Here is a 22,286-nt window from a genome sequence, read left to right as displayed (position 1 = left end):
ATTTATTAAGGCTTTTTTTCCTAATTATACTATTAGAATTAGGAGATATAATTATTTAAAATTTTTCTATTATAATCAGGAATATGATTTTCCTATTAGAAATGAGAATTAATTAATTATTTTACAATTTTATTATTAGAAACAGAAAATAAATTAATTATCTACAATTTATCAATATTAAAAAACTATTCATTAGTATTTGTTCACTTTTTTTATTAAATTAGAAGGAAAAAAAACATTTGATATATTTATAATATCCAATTTTATAACAACTTTCGATTAAAAAAATGAGGTATTATGAGGCTAAAAGGCCCTAGGCCGAACTGGGTTGTGACAAATGTGCATGCATAATACGTACTACATGGAATTTACTCATGTAAAGAGTAAAATGACTGCTGAAATATGCCCTACGTCTTTTGTTATTGCTAATGTCATATTTAATTATACATAATACAAAGTTTATTTTTCAAATGTCGTATGTATTTCTCCTACTAATTTTAATTAAAGTTATTTCCCTCACAATACACTTCAACTTCTATTAATAATTTATTATATATTATTTACATTCATTTATCATTATATAAAAGTATATTAATCAAAATTTAAATAAGATATTCACAAATTATTGATAAGTACAAAGGTTGATATCTATTTTTCAAGGAGTATTAAAAGATAAAGAAAGTTGCTGCTAATTTGCGAATCGAAATATCATATTATGACAAATGAGTAAATGTTTTGAAAAACTTTATTGTGCGATTGTTTTACAATTTAAAGTAAAAATGGTACCACGAGTAATAAAATAGATTTGAATGAGGCTTGAAGGTAAATTAGATACACTTATTATAGAAATATGTATAAGGTTAAGATTCAATTCAAGCAACGATCAACATTTTAAAAAAAGTCATGGAAAATACATAAAAGGGTAAGAGTAGTCTTTCCCTATTATAGTGAAGATCGTCTCTCTCAAGCTTTTCTTCTGACAAATTTACATGCATAAAAAACGGTACTATTCAATTATATGTAGCAAACTAATTATTGTTGATGCTATATATTTTTATTTGTGTATAAATTGAGCACATCATCACTATAATTTAGGGAGAGATACGAATTGGGGAAGGGTGAAACATATTCGTCATGCATAATACGATGCTTTAACCACCTTTAGGCAAAAATATAAAAATAAATGAAAAAATTTAAACCTAAAAGGGGGTCACGTACTTGCCAACTCTTCTTTAGTTCTCTACCGCATTAATATTCTCATGAAGTTTATGACATTTATTTCATATTAATAAAAAAAATGATTATACTGCTTCGTACAATTTGTGATTTATAACTTTTAGCTAACTTATTTGAACTTGCTTAAATTTATATATTTTAAGTGAAGAATATTAATTATAAATATGATAAAGATAAATTTTGATCTTTAATTTCCTCGGAGATAAAAAAAAAACTCAATTTTTATTTTCTTACAATATACTAATTAAAGGTCATAATGTAAAACAGGAAATTACACCACAATCCACTATTTCAATATGTCGATGATAAACACTCAAAATAGCACATTTGTTATTTAAATAGTGTAAAAACTCTCAAAATGCTAAAAAAAAAAATGTTCAATCTGTCGTTATCAAACAAAACCCAAGTTTCTGCATTTTTTGTCATGTTCAACTTAATCTTTACGGGATGTAAAAATGATGAAGTTCAGAAAGTAGCGGTTAGTTTTCTGTTAGTTAGATGGACTTTTTAAGAGAGAGATGAAAGCTTTGCATTTTAGACCGTTTTATGTGTGAACTGAAAGGATTAAGTAGTGGGCTAAAGGTTGTTTCGAGTAGAAATGAGGTTGATTGTGACGAGTTGGTTGACTAAAGTTTTTCCTTACTAGATCTAGAAAGGGGATAATAATTATGAGATAATAAAATTTGAAGAAAAAAAGACAATAAAAATGAGATGGAAGTAGTTAGATTTATTTATGCAAAATGAAATAAATAACAGCAAAGTTCGTGTATATATATAATATTCAAATTTATTCAGTTTACAAACATATTACCCAAACACTTTGTTTGAGTATCTGGAATGGAGGTAGGGGAGGGGACGAGAAAAAGACTAGGAAGGGAAAAGGAGAGAGATAAGAGGGAAGATTCCTTCTTAAACTTTTCTTTGTTGAAGGAGAAATAAATTGTCTTCGATAAGGGAGACGAGGATCCACATCATCTGGAGTAAAGATTGGTGTTTCATGGAGGTGAATGAGATTTATGACTTCTTAGATGTAAAACTTAGCAGAAAGGTAGTGATAGTGGTAGTGGATTGGAGGTTGTTTCAAGTAGTAAGAACTAATTACACTGGCTGATGTTTTATTTTGCGGTTAAATTAGTGGGGTGGAGGGAGGGTGGATTTGTAGAGGGTGATGAGTTTAACGAGGATAGTGATAATAAATAAGGTTATTTATCAGCAAAATTTCGCTTGCCTTAAAACATATAGGTAACATGAATAATAACAAGAAACCTCAAATGATCATACTGATAAACTTAATCTTAACCCCATCAATCCAAATTAAAGTAAAATCTTAATTCTAACAACATTGTCGAGAGCAAGGGTTAGTTTCTATTGGATTGTGGATTTTTCTAGAAGTGGGGGGTTTAGTTTGTCACTTGGTTGGATAAATTTGAGAGAAGTTTCGAAGATAAGGATCGATCTTTTAAGGGATGAGATTGTTTTAGATCATGTGTGTGAATAGAGAAGAAAAATAGGGTTCTGCGTGAAGTATTTTGTTTCAAATGAGAAGATGGGGGCAAGACTATTGTTATAGGGGGGTGTCATAAGCAGCCCCATCCATGTATTATTGCGTTGGAATTTGGTTCACATTCAAAGGTACGTCTATAATTTGACCGGGAGATATAACATTTAACTACCTGTAAATGTTTTTACGTAACTACCATTTAACCCAACAATGATTAAATTATGGTTGTTATTCTAAAGAAGGAGATTTGTTGCATCATTGAGTTGATTATGCAAAGTAGATATTATTGTTTTCCTTGACCAATTGAAAAACAAACAGGTATTAATGAACAAATTCTAAAAAACTATCATTCTAAGTATCATATATATAAACTTCATATTGGTTTTATTTTCCTAAAAAAAAAGTATTTTATTAATCAAACACTCTTTTATTCTTATGTCAATATCATGTTAACTGGAATTATTTGTTGGTCATGCGGCATACATAAAATCTTAGACATGAACGATGTACTATATGTCTATATTCCATTTTATTGTGAAATTTATCACACATTATTTTAATATCCGTGCAACGCACGGGCAAGAAAACTAGTGGCAAACTAAAGATAAGAAATGACCCAAATAAGTGATATAAAGCATAGGAAGGAGGTTAATTCGGGGACTAAATGTGCTCAAATATGGGTCACATCAGTTAGTATGTAATTAACCCGCTAAATCACTTTCACTCGAGTTTAATATCAATAATCAATTGTAAAACATACCAAAGAACATTAACTACCCGCGGTTCTGACTTCACAGCCAGAGCTCAACTCAAGAACAGACGCAGGAATAGCTGCGCCTCTTCTAAGGGACGCAGCAGATGATGCGCCTGTTCTGAGGTGATTTCTGTCCCTAAACTTTCCGTTCTCGTTTTGACGTAGCTTTAATTAGGTATTAATTAACTACTAATCGTAATATCACCTTTAGTCTGACCTTTTTTGTCACTTTAATTTCAAACGTTTATTTTATTTCCTTCAAATTTCCGTTTCGAGTGTATTTTTGACGTAAATCAGTTAAATCATTGTAATTCATTGTATTTTAATTATTGCTATTTTGTTTATCGTTATTTATTTATTGTTTATTGTATGATTTATTTGCTCGTTATTCACATGTAATTAATTCTAATTATCAATTCGACATAATTGAGTGCTAATTACGTGTTCACCGACGTAGTCTAGTTCACATGCTAGGATTAATCCATTGTTTGTTGCATTGTATGCATATAATCGACAACATATCAAATATGAATAACTTCCCTAATCATTAGTAGAGGCCGCTATCGAGGCGGTCGGGATTAGGTGTTCGATTAAAGAGCTTCCTATACGTACGTACCCTCACCCCTTACTCCAGATCTTTGTGAACATCTGTGTTCATTGGCATCCACGAGAGTCGTTCTAGACATAGAAGGCTAAGGGTACGAGTTCTTAGTGTTCATGTCACTACTTTGTGTCTTGACATGGCACGAGGTATTCGAATGGTTCCAATTTCCCATAAAAATTGGTGGCGACTCCACAAATGCACGCTTATTCAAGCGCTTCCGCGCGCGCCGCGGGTGGCCCATGTCCACACAACTGCACAGTTTCAATTGAATCGCTTTGGACTCGTTCTTGTACCGTGTCATTCGATTGAATCCTCAAATTAATTTCTTCCAATGAAGGTTCATCTTGTTCATTGAATTCATCATGATACTCTTGATTTAAATCGAAAAAGTTGTGATTAGAAGTTGACATTGATGAAGGTTAGAGTAGATACCGTATCATTTTGATTGTTTATTATGATACCGTATGAATTTTAGGTTTTTTGATTTTTTTTTTTAATAATTAATAACTGTATGATTCAAAGTTAAGGGTAGAAATTTTAAAAGATATTGATAAATATTTTGTTAAAATAACATATTATATTTAATCATAATAAATATAATTATTATTCATGTTACCAAAACTAATAAAGTTTTAACAATTTCCCCTCCATCTTTTTTATCTTTTCCTCCAATAATGAAATTTTTTCCCACCAAAATTCTACACAATTCCCTCCCTAATTATTAATAGATTCCTCCACATGTTAGATTTTAATTGGTGGTGTATAGAAGATTCTATACACGAGTATTACCATACTCGGCCGAGTGTTCCTGGATAGTAGCCTGACCAGAATACACACAACACACTACTCGGCCAAGTTAGCCCTATTCGGCCGAGTAACAGGACTCGGAAAACCGTGGTATTACACTCGCTCTCAAATCAACCTCAACTGATGAAGAAGATGATGGAGATGATGAGTTTGCAATATACACACGAAATGTTGCGGATATGGTTAATGGTCACATTCTTAGAAGGTTTAATAATAATAATTCCAATAAGAAATGCGTTCTAAAGAAGAGATCTACTTCCACTATTGATTGCATTAAGTGTGGTGAAAAGGTCACCAAATCAAAGATTGTCCTAAGTGGATTGAATTCAAATCTAAGGAAAAACGTGACTTAGCTAAAAGAGAGTATAAGAACAAAGTAATGTCAGATATAAGACCCTTTTCACAATACCCAGCTATACAACGGTCTTACTATAAATTTACTGATAAAACATACATCTACACCAATTCGAAATAGCTTTTGTAGCAAATCGAAAATAACCTGAACCGAGACCCATTAATTGTCTTTCACATTACACATCAGTTAAAGAAAGTAGGTACTATATGTCTATACCACTACAACTTCGAGTCATATAATAATAATACAAACCTCTGTAACCAATTATTTTAAACGCTCCTTAATAGCCGAATAATTTTACAAAATACCTTTCACTAAATAAATCGTTTTAACCACTTATTCAAAGTATTCCGACTCAAAAGATGAACCAACTCGCATAACCCTCAACTCAACATAACCTTACAAGCTACAACACATCCAGTCGTCCACAATTAACTCACTATCTAAAATAAATTATACTTTCATGCTAAACTCAAAATAGGTTTTGTAACAAATAAAAAACAAAAATAAATCCGATCTGATTAATCCATTTATCGTCTTTCACATTACACGTTAGCTTAAGAAAGTAGGTAACATACTCACTCAGTGACTCTACTATTATTCAAGTCAATTCCTCTCTTTTTCCACTTTTCCCTTTTCTGTTTTTTTCCTCATTTTTAATCATCTTCCCTCAAGAACTAATTTTCGATATTAAACCCTAAAAAATTAACCTCACTTATTCCCCTACATTCATCGAAAACTCCAAAAATTAGTTAATTCTGACCAACCTAAACTTCGATTTCCAGCTTAATCTGTTTTTTTAACCGTTACGTAACGAAGATTCGGAGGTTTCCGAGTAGTAATTTCGGAAAAAAACGGAACCTTTTCCTGGCAGCGGCAATGGCGGCGACGGGTGAAGGTAGAGAAAAACTGACAGTTGCGGAGTTGAAGGAGAAGCATAGCGTTGCAATTGAGCAGGTTAATTCTCTTCGTGATCAGCTGAAGCATCGTCGTAGACTTCTTCTTGATACCGACGGTTTGTTTTTTTCGTTAATTTTTTGTGTGATTGATTATTTAATGTGATGCATTTGGAGAAATTGAGGAGGTTATTGAGATTGTTGATTGATTTTGGTTGATTATTGGCAGTTGCTAGTTACGCTGCTGCGCAAGGGAAAGCGCCGGTGAGTTTTGGGCTGACTGATCTTGTTTGTTGTCGTACATTGCAAGGTCATACCGGAAAGGTGAGGTTTCGGAACTGTTAAGAAATTGTTTCATTTGGATTATGGAGTATTATTTGTCGTAGTATGAAATGATTTAGGTTTGAGTGCAATGTAGGGGTGATTACAGCTTGATTTTCGATAATGTTGTAGTACTTGGGCTGCGTGTATTGAGCAATTTTGGTGCTTGGAAACGTATTATTATTGGCAGAATTTTGCCTCCATGTTTACATTTTTCGGTTTTTTGGATATAAAAATGATGGAAAAGTAAGGGGAGGCGAAAGAGGGAACTGGGAAGCGAAAGGGAGGAAAGGGAAGTGATGCGGGAATGGAGGGAAATAAATTTGCCTTGGGAGGGAAATTAGGGATCCGTTTTTCACTCTGCCCTACCTTCAATAAATTCCTCCACCTTCATTTTGCTAACAAAATAAAGGAAGCGGTCTCCCTCCAAATCCCTTGAGATTTTCCAATAAAAACAAAGGGTTATATCGTGGTTGATATAACGATGTAATTGTAACGTTTTTTTGGGGTGGGGGTGGGTGGGTGGTGGGTGGGAGGTTGGGTTTTAGGGGCGGAGCCAGGATTCAATGTTTGGGGTTATAACTAATTTACAATTTATTAATTTATTTCTGTGTTATATTTCCTCGATTAAAATTTTCATCTTGCAATTTAGCGAATTTTAGTTGTTTTATGTTTCGCTAGAAATTTTGGTTCTTGCTTCATAACTCGCCACAAAAATTAAACCTTATACAATGAGATTATAGAAAAACAAAATATGTAGTACTATAATAAATTCATAGTTACTATAATAAGCTTAATGAAGTTAGATATCCAACCAAATGCATTCAAGGATAACCAGAAAAATGACGGATAAGTGGATTACGCATATAGTGTGATTCTAACCTGATTTTCGATATCCGACCCAATTTATACTTCACATAAGCATTTAACGAATGCATGTAAGGAGAGTTAAAAAATGACAAAAAACACATATAATATGATTCGAACCCAGGGCTACAAGCGAAAAAACCAATACTTTACCACTGAACCACATAATCATTACTACATACTTAGTGCGTTAGTATTGAATTATCAACTCATAGAATGTTCAGCAGTATTTGGAGTAGCAAGAATTCATCCTCTAAACTGATTTTTTATGTTTGGGGTAGTGGCTGCCAACCCATGCTCTGCTCTTGCCAGGTTGAGTTACTGTGTATGGCTGAGGTATGATGAGTGTCATGTGGTCTAAATAGGGCCTTTTTGGTATAATCTTATGCTCATAATAACTATTACCTATATTTCGGAGCGAAGTGAGTTTCTTTTATCTGTATGATGCATGGTGTGGGAGGGAAGAGTGGAAGGAGTGGAAGACACTCCAGTTGCTGTGGTTACTATATGGCTCAATTGCGTGATAATCTGCTCTAATGTCAAGGTGTTGGGATTGAATGGGTTGAAGCTTATCATAAAGTTTTAGAGTAGGCAAAGAATAGAGAATTGTCATTTTTGGTGTTACGCAATTTCGTATTTTGTCCCTTTCAATCAAAAAGTTATTTTGATTCTAAGAACTATGGCAGGTATATTCATTGGACTGGACCCCTGATAAAAACCGAATTGTCAGTGCATCTCAAGATGGGAGGTTAATTGTGTGGAATGCCTTAACAAGCCAGAAAACTCATGCCATCAAGCTGCCATGTGCATGGGTGATGACATGTGCTTTCTCTCCTAGTGGTCAATCGGTTGCCTGTGGTGGTCTTGACAGTGTTTGCTCGATTTTCAACCTTAATTCTTCTACTGATAGAGATGGAAATCTCCCTGTCTCAAAAACTCTCAGTGGGCACAAAGGGTACGTGTCTAGCTGCCAATATGTTCCAGATGAAGATAACCATTTAATTACCAGTTCTGGTGATCAAACTTGCATTTTGTGGGATATATCAACTGGCTTAAGAACTTCTGTCTTTGGAGGTGAATTTCAATCTGGACATACTGCTGATGTCTTAAGGTACTTATTAGTCTTCCCTCTCCTTTTAAGCGTAACTTTATGGCTGTACTTTCTAGCTCCCCCAGTGGTCTAATATGTGTTGCATCCCTGCATGTCACATTGTTGCTCGACTATAGGAATATGCATACGTTGACCACACTGAGCTACCGCTGTTTCCTAATGCTTTAACTTTGTGTATTGATATTTCTATATTCTTGTATGAATGATAGATTTGAATTCTAAAGCGGTTATGATTTAGCTTAAATCACATGGAAGTAAATAAAAATTCAAAATCTGCCTTAAGTAATCAGAAATCATCTTTGGCTCACTAGATAGAGTGAAGCTGCTGACATAAAGGTAGGCTTGGGTTCAAGTATATATAGAGCTGACTTTTTTTTGGATTTTTGTCAAGTCGTTTTATTCTTATGTTGCTCGGCTCGGCTAACTTCAGGTCAGGGATTGGGCACAAAACCCAATCGATAAAGAAAGGGTTTAGCGGCTAGCCGGAACTATTAACTTAATTGGTAAAAAGTACAGGAATTCTTTTCTTAAACTGAAATGTTTGGCCCCTACAAGTCTAAAACCCATAAAATAATGCATTTTGACTTTGCCCATGGTTCCAAGTGGATCACTACAAAGTGTCTGATTTGGATTGTGGATAAGAATTTTGCCTTGGTTACTCTTTTGAGCCATATGTGTTGGCCTCGGGGTTAAGACTTAAGATTATATAAAGTGATAAACATGTATCAGGTGATAGCTTCTTTAGTTCTGCTCTTATTTCTACAATTTGCAGTTGTGCAAATTGCCTAGATTCTGGTATTTTGTTATGTTTGTCAGTATATATACCCTATTCCGTCTTCTTTGCCTTGGTACCTAAAGATTTCTTTGTAATTTGCAGCATATCAGTAAATAACTCAAACAGTAGGATGTTTGTCTCTGGCTCATGTGATGGGACTGCTCGACTGTGGGATACTCGTGTTGCTAGTCGTGCGTCGCGAACATTTTACGGCCATGAGGGAGATGTAAATGTCGTTAAATTCTTCTCAGACGGCAACAGATTTGGCACTGGCTCAGATGATGGAACATGCAGGTTGTTTGACATACGTACTGGACATCAACTTCAAAAATACTATCAGCAGCATGGTGAAAATGAGGTTCCTCACGTGACAACCATTTCTTTCTCCGCGTCAGGAAGACTTCTTTTTGCGGGCTATTCAAATGGGTCCTGTTATGTCTGGGACACTTTCTTGGCAAGGGTATGTACTCCTAATAGAGTCTGTTTGCATTAATAGACTTTTGGTTGACTGTAGTTTTGCACCTTGCTTCCACGGATCTATTCTTCACTAAGCAAGCTTCTGTAAAAACATGAGAGGAACAGGTAAAGGAGAGATGAAGTTCATTTGGGTAGTATCCCTTTACTTAATTGCATCAATATGTTGGTTCCATATGGTAGTTTATGTCAGTGAACTCTAATGCTGAGAATAACTCTCGCTTTCGTTTCCTTCCACCCCTCTTCCCCTTCCCTCCTAAAATGCTATCCAAGCACGCGTTTACTCTCTGGACTGGTATTGCTCATGATGATATAATTACACGAATTATAAGTGAAATCATAAAATTGAAAACCAACTTATCCACAGATAATAAACATTTGATCTTTGCAACGGATATAACAACTTGTTTGCTGGTATTGTAGGTGGTGTTGAATTTGGGAACTCTACAAAACTCCCACACAGGGAGAATAAGCTGTTTGGGCCTATCAGCTGATGGAAGTGCTCTGTGCACTGGAAGTTGGGACTCCAATTTAAAGGCTAGTCTAGTATATATGTCTGTTGTAAATCTCATTTTATTTTCAACTCTTTGTAAACCTTCTGGTTCTTGACATGGTTTGGTGATGCTGGATTATGTAGATTGTTATCATATGATTTACAGATTAGCAATTCTGAAACTCTTTAATTTAACCGAGTCATGCATCTTAACATTCATAAGTGAGCGAGCATGGAATGTCTCCTTCCCTGCTCAAATTCTTGACAGCTAGGGAGCACAAATTTCAGACTGGAGAGTCCTTTTCTTTTACTTGTTGCATAAAAAATGAATTCACCTTGATCACCAGAAGTTGGATCGTTGCTAATATATGTTTGGTTTTTTGGCTCACAGATCTGGGCTTTTGGAGGACATCGGCGGGTAATCTAACTCCTAATGACATAGCAGTCTGTCAGTCCTCTTGTACGCCAAATGTGCCATTCTGCTTAAATCCATTGTAAATTGCACGCCTGAGTGTTATTGTAAACCTGATTTTGCAAATGCTAGTGAGAGTTCTCGCCAGATATGGCAGAGACTTTTCATTGCGTATTCATGTGTGAATTTTGCATCTGTGAATTTTTAGAATGCTCCAAAATGGCATTTGCTGCGGATAACATTGTTTTTGACAGCTTACATATTGATGCAGCTGTGATCGACCCCTGATTATTAACGCCATATGGCATTTCTCCATTTCATTGGAGTCCCAAGACTCACTATGCTTTCAGTTTTAAAGCATGATAACATAAAGTAACGCTTGTTAAATTGGGATGAGCTTCTTGTATTATAGAACTGGAGTTGGATAATGTCATTTGTATTGCATGTAGCCTTGATGTATTCTGGTAATTTGTAAAGTAAACGTAATGATTGGTGCAAGAGTAAATTTGTAGACCGAAGGACGAAAACATTGCTTTTAGTAAAATTCGAAGGGAGTTTGGGTGTTTCTCTAGAATTTAGGAGTAATTTGGTGCTCTACTCTTGATTGCCAACCAATTCTTATCATATCTCATCACATCCCTGTAAACACTAAATAAATCATAACATATCGTACTATGTATCTATTGGATTCTTTACCTCCAAAAATCTAGAAATGCTCCTCTCCCTCCACACTAAACAGCCACAGCCTATTTCTCTCGTTTCCGGACATTAACCCGCTGTTCTCTCTCCCACACACCTCTCATGACCATCTGTTTTTTGTTTTTGGTGAAATGTGAAAATTATATTAATAATTAGGAACTGAAGTACATTAACACCAATACAAGCACTCATTAGCTACCCTTTGTCAAGCAATTATACAAAACAATGTTTACATCCAAGGTGACCAATTCAAGCATTGATACTTGGATGTCCACTTCCAAGTTTGTCCTCTGCCTTGCACAATGGCTTAAACAGACTTGAGTACATATGAAGGCAAAAGAAGCTGACTCTCCACCTTGCACAGATTTTGAGCCATCCAAATCTGATATACCATGGCCAGAATAGCTGTGATTACAATCTTCTTTTTCATTAGAGACCTGCATCTCCACAAATAACACCATTCTATGATCCCTGTACTGGGCAAAGCAACTTCCAACCAATCAGCTAACATAGTCCAGCATTTAGCACTGAACCTGCACTTGTACAGCAGATGATTATGATCCTCAGGCTGTGCCATACACATATCATAGATGCTATAATTGATGATGCCAAAACGAAGCAGTCTATCCTTTGTCATAAGTCTCCCTTGGATAGCTAACCAGCCTATAAACGAGTGCTTGGGCAAATTGAGTCTGTTCCAAATAACAGGGTACCATGGGACCTTAGTCTGATCTCCTTGCAACCAAGAATACCCCACAGATATAGTGTATCTCCCTATATTTGTGCTCCATTTGCCATTGCAATAAGCAGACTTAAACTGATCCTTGACCTGGCATATTTTTCTCCATGTCCAACTAGAGCTAGCAGTAGGAACATAATCTAACCAGTTCTGACCTTTAATATACATGTGATTCACCCATCTAATCCACAAATGATCAGCCTTTTCTGCTAGCCACGAGACATATTTTCCAAGCATAGCCACATTCCATAGTTTGCAATTTACTATACCAAGCCCACCAAACTTCTTGTCAATACAAACCTTATCCCAAGCCACAAGAGAAGTTTTGTGAAAATCATCAGAGCCACTCCAGAGGTAGTTCCTACATATTTGCTCAATTCTATCCATCATTGTAATGGGAATGATAAATATACGTGACCAAAAACTATGGAGTTGTGAGAGCACAGCCTGAACAAGTACAAGTCTACCTGCATAACTGAGTTTTCTGGCACCCCATCCACGAATTCTCATCACCACTCTCTCAACAAGTCTTGAACAATCCCCCACTGCCATTCACTTATAAGAAATGGGGATTCCAAGGTACTGAATGGGAATTGCCCTTCTCTCGAACCACGAAACTCCCAAAGACAAACTGAATATCCTCATTACTCATACCAGTAAAATAAATATCAGACTTCTCTCTATTCATTACCAGTCCAGAAGCACTAGAGAATGTGGCAAATGCTCTTAGAATGTTACAAATAGAAGGCTTGTACCCCCTACAGAACATTAGCAGATCATCTGCAAAGCACAGATGAGTCAGTCTAAGTGCTCTACAGAGAGGATGATAGTTGAACCCCATAGTATTTGTCACTGAAGTCAAAATCCTACTAAGGTATTCCATGCTAAGAGTAAATAATAAAGGTGACATGGGATCACCTTGTCTGATCCCTCTCTTGCCTTGGAAATAGCCAAAGTTGGAGCCATTAAGAGACAAAGTAAACCATGGAGTGGTGATGCATTCCATTATCCACTGAATCAGCTGAGGAGGGAATTCAAGGGCCTGCAACATTTGTCTAATAAATTCCCATTCAATTGAGTCATATGCCTTCTTGAGGTCCACCTTCATCAAACACCTAGGTGAGGACCATCTGTTTTCACATAGATTACCGCGAAAAACTATCGTACATGAGGAATCTCAGGCTTGTCGATTTGAACCCGAGAAACCCAAATGTGCCATCCCATAAATGTTTGGATCAAATACTTGTCATAATAACTACCTCAAATCCAAAGGTTTTTCCGAGAGTGAATCCAAAAACTAGCTTCCGCATGTCCTAATCTATTTTCATCTGGCCTTGAACCAGCGGACATTGAATGTAATACCCGGATATTGTGGGACCCGGAAAGAAACTTTGGGATGCATGGCAAAACCTTAGACTAGACTAAAGATCACTCCGGAGTGAAATATGACTATAAAGTGGGCCGAGTATAGCCTATACTAGACTTAGTGGAGTTGGTATAATGTCCGCCTATAGAAGGGTCTTCTTAAAACTATCATAACTTGAGATATAGGCATGGTATCAATGTGATTCCAATTGGAGGTGATAGCTTGTCCACTTACGATTGCAACGGTAGGTGACACGCCCAAAATGACCAAGACACGAGTGAGATATGACTATTTTACGAAACCTGGTCATTGCTGAGAACTGCGTTGCACTCGACCGAGTGAAGGTCACTCGACCGAGTGAACTCGCCACTCAACCGAGTGGAGCTGGGCTGGGATTTATACGAGTTTAATTCCGTTTCTTTCATTTCTTATCTTCTTCATATCTTACGTTCACCTCATTCATTCAACACCAAAGTTCCTACAAAAATCATTCCAAAACTCCATTGTTGTAATGTGTTACTTGGATTTAGCTTTCTACTCAAATTTTCCGTCTCAAATCTTTCCTAATTAACAATGTATGTAGACCATATTTCCTCTTGTTTTCTCCACCTTAATTAGTTAGATCTACACTAATGTGCTTAAAATTTGTCAATTAATATCATATTTTTACTTAATTCATAGTAGTAAATAGCTTTCTATACCATTGATGTTGCTAGAAATCCAATTTTTATGTCAATTTTGCCACATAAATGGTAGAACACGAAAATGGTGATTCTTGGGTCATAAATTGGTTTTTGGTGCTTGTTGTTGGGTTTAATTGAACAACAAGAGCTTAACCTTTGTTGTTAATGTTGGATCTTATCTTGTATGTGAAAATTTCATCTTAAAAGTTTACCTTAATTTTTGGATTTTGGGGGCCCAAGATTTTTTATTTTTTTTTTCATAAGTGAAACTTCGTATAATCGTTTTATAAGACTACTATCTTCACTATTATTGTAGTACGTTGTCTTAAAAAAAAGATTTCATCATCGATTTTGCCTAAAATTTTCGAACCAAGTGAGGAATATGAACAATTTTTGATTTTATCTTAAACATGATTTGATAGTATTGTAAGACTATAATATTATTTGGGAATTGCTATAAAATGGTGTCCATCAAAATTTATCCGTCTTAAAGGTTGACAAATGACCTGAAAATGTTGTGACAAGTATAAATAAGCTTTGATTTTACGCTCGTGACATACTTCATTACTTCTTATTATCCTAATCTTTGATTATAATGCTTTGTGAAGTCGTGCATAAGAGATTTATCCATCTTAAATTCTTCGAAAACGGGTGGTATACCTACCCGGATTTTGATTTTTCAAGTTATGTTTTATCCTAATCGATTCGTAATGTTTTGAACTTGGTCTATAGTGATACGGACCATCCTATGACGAATTATTCCGTATTAGAGTTTTCGAGAAATTTGAGACAAATGTCCTTTATGTTAAAGTTTTAATATAATAATTCACATTTGAGTCAAGTTTGAGTAAAATTGCATAATAAGGAAGAGAATTTTACAAAATTGGTAAAGTTGCTAGAGTTGATTTTTAAATTTGCATCATTTTACAAAGTTCATCATATTTCACGTGTGCTATTAAAATGAGTTCGTGGTTTGGTTAAAATAAAAGGGAAGCCATGCCGTAATTTATTTAATTCCATTTTTCGGGTTAAGTAAACTTCATCTCAATGACAAGCTCGTGTCAAGGGTTTATTTTAAATTGTCGGTCATTTATTTAAGCATTGGGAAAAAAATTCTATCCATCCCAAGTTATTTGATTTCCTACCTCTTCCGTATCAGTTCCGGATTGTTTAATTCTCATCACCCCTACCCGGAAGTTGCATGTGAAATGAATTCCGAGGCATGCCGAAGTCATCAAGGGATACGAGGAGCAATCAAGCAAGGGAAGCTCGCCAAGAGCCAGTAGTACCTTCGGTGATTGAACCCTCGGGATCTCTGGGCATAAAGTTTGTGTGCGAGCCCAATAGAATGATTTTCTCGCCCTAACCCTCAGGCATATGTTTCCGACAAGATGCGTGAAATTGGGTATAGTCATCAAGTTTGGGAATTAGGAACACTAGGAAGGTATGTGGCCAATACAAAGCTTTGAGTTGAGTGAGTTGATCATGAGAGATAACGTATAAACGATGATTGGAGTGCGACCAAGGTTGGATATTTAGCAGTTGTTCAGACTCATAGTTAGCAAATAGAATTTAAAGGACAAGTGAGAGTGACCTTATTGAGTATGACTCGGATATTTTGGGATAAAATATATTTGAGTTGGGATTTATGGAGTGATGAGAGAATAGTGAGGCACCAATAGTAAAAGAGAGTGATGACATAAGTTGATAAAAAGTTTTGGAGGGTGAGATTAGACTTGAGGAATGGTATGAATCAAATAAAGGATGACCAAGGGTTCATGAAACCGGAATATGAGAGAACACTAGAACGAGAAATGAGTTGGAAATTTTGCAAGTTTTGTAATCCGACATTCAATAAGGAATTTGTCATAGGTTTCGAGTGAACCCGTGTGAGGAGGTCGTGTTGACGGCCGTGACATACGAGGGATGGATTTGAGTTTTAATAATTTAGATATATGATGGTGAATTTAGTAATACCAAGCTTGGTTTTCGCGGTTATGAGAGTAAGAGTGTGATACATAATGCGTGTGAGTTTAATCATGTTGTTAAGAGATTTAATCACTTGTGTCATATAGTATGGCCACTTAAGCTAAGTGTGTATGCATGAAGTGTGAAAGTAGTTGGGCGAGGTTCCGACCTATGAGCGATAGTATAGATGTTGTTTGTAAAGTTGTCTCCCAATCCTTAGGTGGAACGCCCACGGTGTACATCGTGGTCGTGTTAGAGTTCTTAATTGAGTAATGATGTTGTATTATTCCTTGAGAATAATGAGTGGTTAGGCCGTGTCCATGAGACAGTTTAGGTGTTGTGGATACCGATGTGACTATTGCGGTTGTTTGTGACGGTATGGTGATACCATCGCTGGGTGTGGGGGAGGAGGTAGAACGGTTGCGAGAAGAACTATGAAATAGTATGTTTGTGACGGTAGTATGCCTTGGACATTTTATTTTATTTGTGTAGTAATGATGGCCATAGGCCAAGAGTAGTTTTAAATTTGGATGTTTGATGGTGTATTAATCACCATCGGAATTTATTAGCATTTGAGTGATGAAATATGAAAGCTTGAAAACGAGTTTGAGAACGAAAACATTCTGCCCAGGTGACACTCGACCGATTGCGCCGTGCACTCGACCGAGTGGCCGCCTACTCGGTCGAGTGGCCTCCTACACTCGACCGAGTGGTCTGCTTTGACTCTTGTTTTGTCAATACTCGACATAATATTTGGTGTATACCCTTATTTCACGATTTATAATGGTCGGTTTGTGTCAGATGAACATGTTGACCCCATATGGATGCGACCTTGTGAATTATTTACGTTTGACCATATTATGTGACTTTCCCTATTTAAAAGTGAAACTAAAATAGAAGTCGTTAATTGACATGTAAAATTGCATGATAAAAATGATGTGACAATTGTGGGTGGTGCACGTTAATTATTGTGAATTCATTTTGGCATGATAACAACATCTATATTATGTGAAGCTTTGTCATGATGTGTGTGTCGCAAAGTAATCTTGAATGCATAATCAGAGTCTTATGATGCTAGTAACGGAAGTATTGATGATGGACGGAAACGGATGTAGAAACACATATATGATCATGTAGTGGATTTGACGCGGTATATGCGTGGCATAATGTCAAGAAATGGGAATGTTGAACATGGTTAAGTCACATAACGAGAAATTTTGGCATTTTCTGATTGTTTCATAGAGTTCGCATATTCGTGATTTGATGTGCATACATGTGAGTGTATGAAATTTGACGATATATATATATATATATATATATATATATATATATATATATATATATATATATATATATATATATATATATATATATATATATACGTAATACTAATAGAGACATACCGTGTGATAGATATGTATACATATAGCCAACATGAGTTAGGAGTTATTTATGGGATTATAAATTGAAACCGTGGGTTTGACCTTATGCTTGACCTTTTGGGAGGCTTGTAGGGTGGAATTATATCAATAGAATTATGACTATATGTGATTGGAGTACAGAATTGCAATAAGTAAGAGAAAGTGTTGAACCTGGAACACGGTCATTTGTGGAATTGGTAATGAGCATATGAGAGCACATTATGAGGTATGACAGTTGAACTTCGGGACAAAGTTCTCTTTTAGGGGGAGTGGATGTAATAATTCGGAATTAAGGAAAGAAAGAGTACGACATGTGAGGAAGTAATGAGAATTGAGCAAAGAACCTTGGTATAAGTATGATAAACATGTGTGGTTAATAAGAGTGATAATGACAATAAGAACCTTGACGGACTTTATCATAGAGTAAAATGGCAAGAGAGTACATGAGAACCGGTAATGAGACTTGAGAGAAGATTGAGGAATAATTGTGAAAAGAGAGAGTGAGGCGAACTTCGGGGACGAAGTTCGTTTTAAGGGGGGAAGATTGTAATACCCGGATATTGTGGGATCCAAAAAGGAACCTTGGGATACGTGACAGAACCTTAGACTAGACTAAATATCACCCGGGAGTGAAGTATGACTATAAAGTGGGCCGAGTATAACCTATACTAGACTTAGTGGAGTTGTTATAATGTCCGCCTATAGAAGGATCGTCTTAAAAATGTCATAACTTAAGATATAGACATGATATTGATGTGATTCCAATTGGGGGTGATAGATTGTCCTCATAAGATTCCAACGGTAGGTCACACGCCCAAAATGACCAAGAAACGAGTGAGATATGACTATTTTACGAAAACTGGTCATTGTCGAGAACTCCGTTGCACTCGACCGAGTGAAGGTCACTCGACCGAGTGAACTCGGTACTCGATCGAGTGAGTGACACTCAAACGAGTGGACTCGCCACTCGATCGAGTGGTGCTGAATCAGAACACGGGATAAGGAAATCTTATCCCCTTATCCTCATTCATTCTATCTTCTTCCTTCTTCTTTATCACTCCAAATCCTCTCCCTTCTCTCTAAAACTCTCATAAACCTCTTCCACCATGGATCCAAGGTTGCTTTAAGGAATCTCTCACCTTATTCTCCACCATCCACTCTTGTAAGTCGATTTCCACTCATCCTTGTTTAAGTCTTAACCCTAATTTTTGGGGGTTTTCACTTGGGTTAATTAGTTAGTAATTAGTATATGTAATATGGTTAATTAGTGGGTAATAATAAGGGGTTTGTATTGGATTAAGACGGTCTTGTGAGACGGAATCATGTGGGATTCGAATTGCTTGTGAAGAATGCTAAAAGGTAGGTTTATCCTACGCGGTTTCAATATTTTGCGTGCATATTTGTGTGTCTTGCATCATCATTTTTATGTATGAGTCGATTGGGATAACATATTGGTATTTGATGAAGTTTTATCCATGATATGTTGAGATTGAGTTCATGATGAGTCATATAATTGGTGTTGTGTTGCATTTTCCATGTATGGTCATTGTTGTGTTGTGTTGGAGATCATTGGTGGTGTTATTTGGTTATTTAGGAGACGTAAGACGGTTGGGAGACCGTCTTACGCTTGAGTCGCCTCTTGGAGCTTCCCACTCCAAGAGGGATGTGCACATTAATGGCTTGAGTTACGAAGGGACTCGTGTGGTTGAGACACGACCTCTGGCAGGGGATCCGGTTGGCTTCCGGACCCGGTATGTCTAGGCATGTCCCTGTACCTATTTGTGGTTGTTGGTATGTCTGGGCGTGTTCCGGTACCAGTGTGGTTGTTGGTATGTCCGGGGGTGTCCCTGTTCCGTGGTGGTTGTTGATAGTACCTTATTCATATTACTGGCATATTGCATATTTACCTATCATGTTGTGTCTGTGTAATTATTACCTATTTACGGGGTGGCCCGTATCGATCCATATGATATTTCCGATCATATTGGGAGCAGGTTAAGTACAAGTTGTTTTGATGTCACGTGGGAGACGAGGACGGGCCTTGGACTTGGAGCCGAGTGTCATTTCATTAGAAGAGTATAGTGGTCAAGAGTTGTATCATTTATTTCATTTAATCCATTATGGTTATGTAATCCACTAAATACTTTATTTATATTAAATGTTTCTTGATTGTAACTCTAATTACCGCCTCGGGAAACCGAGATGGTAACATCTCCCAATTTCCTTGTCCGGGAAAGAAGGGGGTGTTACATTGAACCCATGTTCATCTTTTTTGCTAGAGATGTATCCGCGAACTGATTCTTTGTTGCCCCGACATCTTGTTGTCTAGTGTCGAGTTTTGCTTAAGGGCAACATTGGCCTTTCTTGAAGCTTGAATTCTTCAAACAGTATTGGATTTACACATGAAGAGTCGATAAAAGGCTGTGTTCGCTTGCCTGCGAGTTTTGGTTGTAGCATTGAAAATAATTTGCAGCCAAATGTTGTGTTTCTGAAAGGAGGAATGCAAAGGAGTATTGATGAAGTAAAAAAGTTTCCACAGTACTTTGCCTTTAGCTTGACAAAGAGAATAGTGCCGAGGCACATGCACCTGAAGCAAAGGGGTGTTGACATCTCTTTGAAATTTAAACATAAGATTTGATTCCCTTTGCAATTTAAGGCGAATTTAAGACAAATAGGCGAAATCACCACGTCCCCGATCGTGGTGGGGTGGCCCCGCTCGGGGTTACCACCCTCTTAATTGCTTACGTTTCATCATTCACCCCTATATAAAGGGTGTTGATCCGACACTTCATATACACTTCTTACACCTCTTTTCACACACTTTCATATATGTTTTAGTCTTAGTTTTAGAATAGAATGTAGGTTAGATTTCCTTTATGTTATTTACATTTCTTTTAGCATTACAATATTGTATTACAATTTTCATTCAAGCATTTGTTCTTCAATTCCAAATTTCATTTCCAATTATTAAGGTAATTCTATTTCTTATATTGTTCTTTTATCTCCCTTGTCATTTCCATTATCAATTAGTTATTATGATCACTTTATCACTTGTCATTAGTTTAATTTACATTATGAAAGAGTAGTTAAATTTGTCTAAGGAATAAGGAAAATCATGCATAATTAGTTATTGCAATTGTTGAATTAGGATGTTATAATATCATTTCATTGTTTCTTTCACATGTTTGCATTGTATTGTTAAATCTTCGATAAATGATCAGTATCTTAGATTAAATTTGTTAATTCACTTTCATAAGTCGAGAGGCACGAAATTGAATTAGACTAAACATGTGTTAGTAGAACGACCTAGTCGTAACGAGAGTTTTCTAGGACCCGACCTATGGTTGACAATAAGGCCGAGAGGTGGTTGTCTTTAAGCCTAAACAATTAACGATTGTATCAACTCCTATGATTAACTTGAGTATTTACATAATTTGCATGTGTGACCCGACATCCCTAGACTATTCCTTTATCATTATTGTTTTCTTCCATTATCCAACCAATCAATCATACGATAACCAACCTTGATAGAATTCACCCTATAATAACTAATTAAAACCTCCCGTTTTCTTATGTTCGACCCCTATTACTACATTCATTTGTGATTAGGTGTGCGACAAATCCTATTTTCCAGTGAGAACTCTGATATTGGCCACACAACTCTACCTTCATAAACCGACAAGAACTACACCCTTATGATCTCTGCCATCCATTTCTCTTACACTCCCATCTGCCCTTCACCATATGCTTTACCGTGTTCTCCTCCTCTCCACTCATTCTCATCTCTTTATTTTTCGTGTAAGCCCGTTGCCCTCCCTTCCTCCTCTCTTCAATTGTTTACCCTTTTGATTATTCTATCTGTTTTCAATGTCCCGCCGACTCTCAAGCAACCCGATTTGGCGATTTGGGGTTCTTTGCTTGAGTGTTTCTATTTTCGATGACTAGTTTTGGGTTTTTTTTGGTAAGGTAATTAATTAAATTTTAGGGTCGTTTCATTAAAGGAACATCGATGTAGAACGGTGAGTTGAATTTGTTGATTCGGGTCATGATTTGATTTTGGTTGCTGTACAATCTGCATCAATTCCGAATTAAACCATCTCCATCATCGTGAATCACATATCGAAATCAGGTACCTCTTCTTTCAAATCCTGGTATTCTTCTATTGATTTGGGGGGTCACCATTAAAGGCTCTCCATATCTAAGGTCAGTTCATTGGGTTTTGTTTCTTTGAATCTTCACCTTTCTTTTTTAATTGTGGAGTTTAATTTGTGCATTTTAGTTTATTTCATTCACATGTCAAAATCAGGTACCTCCAAACTCGATGTGGTTATCGTCATGTGTCTCTTCAAGGAAGATCGCCTTGTACTTTTATTTTCGTCGAGCTACCTAGGTGCTTCGAAAACATTGTGCTGATAGGTAGGTGCATTGCGAAAGCAATCGCTCTTACTACGGATAGCTCGATACCTATTTCTCTTTCTTCTCCCCCCTTTTAGCTTAATATAATTATGGTAATATCTGAAGATAGGCCATGAGTGCCTACAATTTGTCCCAAATTCATTCGATCAAACACAAAGATACGTCCATTTCCATTATTCCATTATTCACATTTGGTTTCACTGGAATAGAATTTATGGGTATAATAGTACAAAAGACGATTTGGGTTGTCAAACATTTTACGTGCCCTGTATTTTGCATTCTGAACCTGGTATATGTTATCATTAGTTAAGCGTCACTCACAAGCAGAGTTTTAAATCTCTGAGTCGGTTGTGTTTGCAGTCACAGTAATGGAGTTTTGCAATCGTGG

General features: G+C 36.3%; 1 protein-coding gene and 1 pseudogene across 1 annotated transcript; both read left to right on the top strand.

Moving 5' to 3' along the window:
* The first annotated feature begins 5,821 nt into the window (after nucleotides 1–5,821).
* On the top strand, nucleotides 5,822–10,780 carry LOC141633506 (guanine nucleotide-binding protein subunit beta-2-like). Its single transcript, XM_074445966.1, has 6 exons — nucleotides 5,822–6,272; nucleotides 6,383–6,477; nucleotides 8,028–8,452; nucleotides 9,330–9,687; nucleotides 10,125–10,238; nucleotides 10,586–10,780. The coding sequence occupies exons 1-6, from the start codon at nucleotides 6,137–6,139 to the stop codon at nucleotides 10,619–10,621; spliced, it is 1,164 nt and encodes a 387-aa protein (XP_074302067.1). The 5' UTR covers nucleotides 5,822–6,136; the 3' UTR covers nucleotides 10,622–10,780.
* Nucleotides 10,781–12,609: 1,829 nt separating this feature from the next.
* Nucleotides 12,610–20,120, top strand: LOC141632960 (transcription termination factor MTEF1, chloroplastic-like; annotated as a pseudogene).
* Nucleotides 20,121–22,286: the final 2,166 nt, after the last annotated feature.

This window comes from Silene latifolia, chromosome Y, assembly GCF_048544455.1.
Source record: "Silene latifolia isolate original U9 population chromosome Y, ASM4854445v1, whole genome shotgun sequence".
NCBI classification, from domain to species: Eukaryota; Viridiplantae; Streptophyta; class Magnoliopsida; order Caryophyllales; family Caryophyllaceae; genus Silene; species Silene latifolia.
Note: the sequence above shows the minus strand (reverse complement) of the source record. Positions and strands in the feature narration are given on the sequence as shown.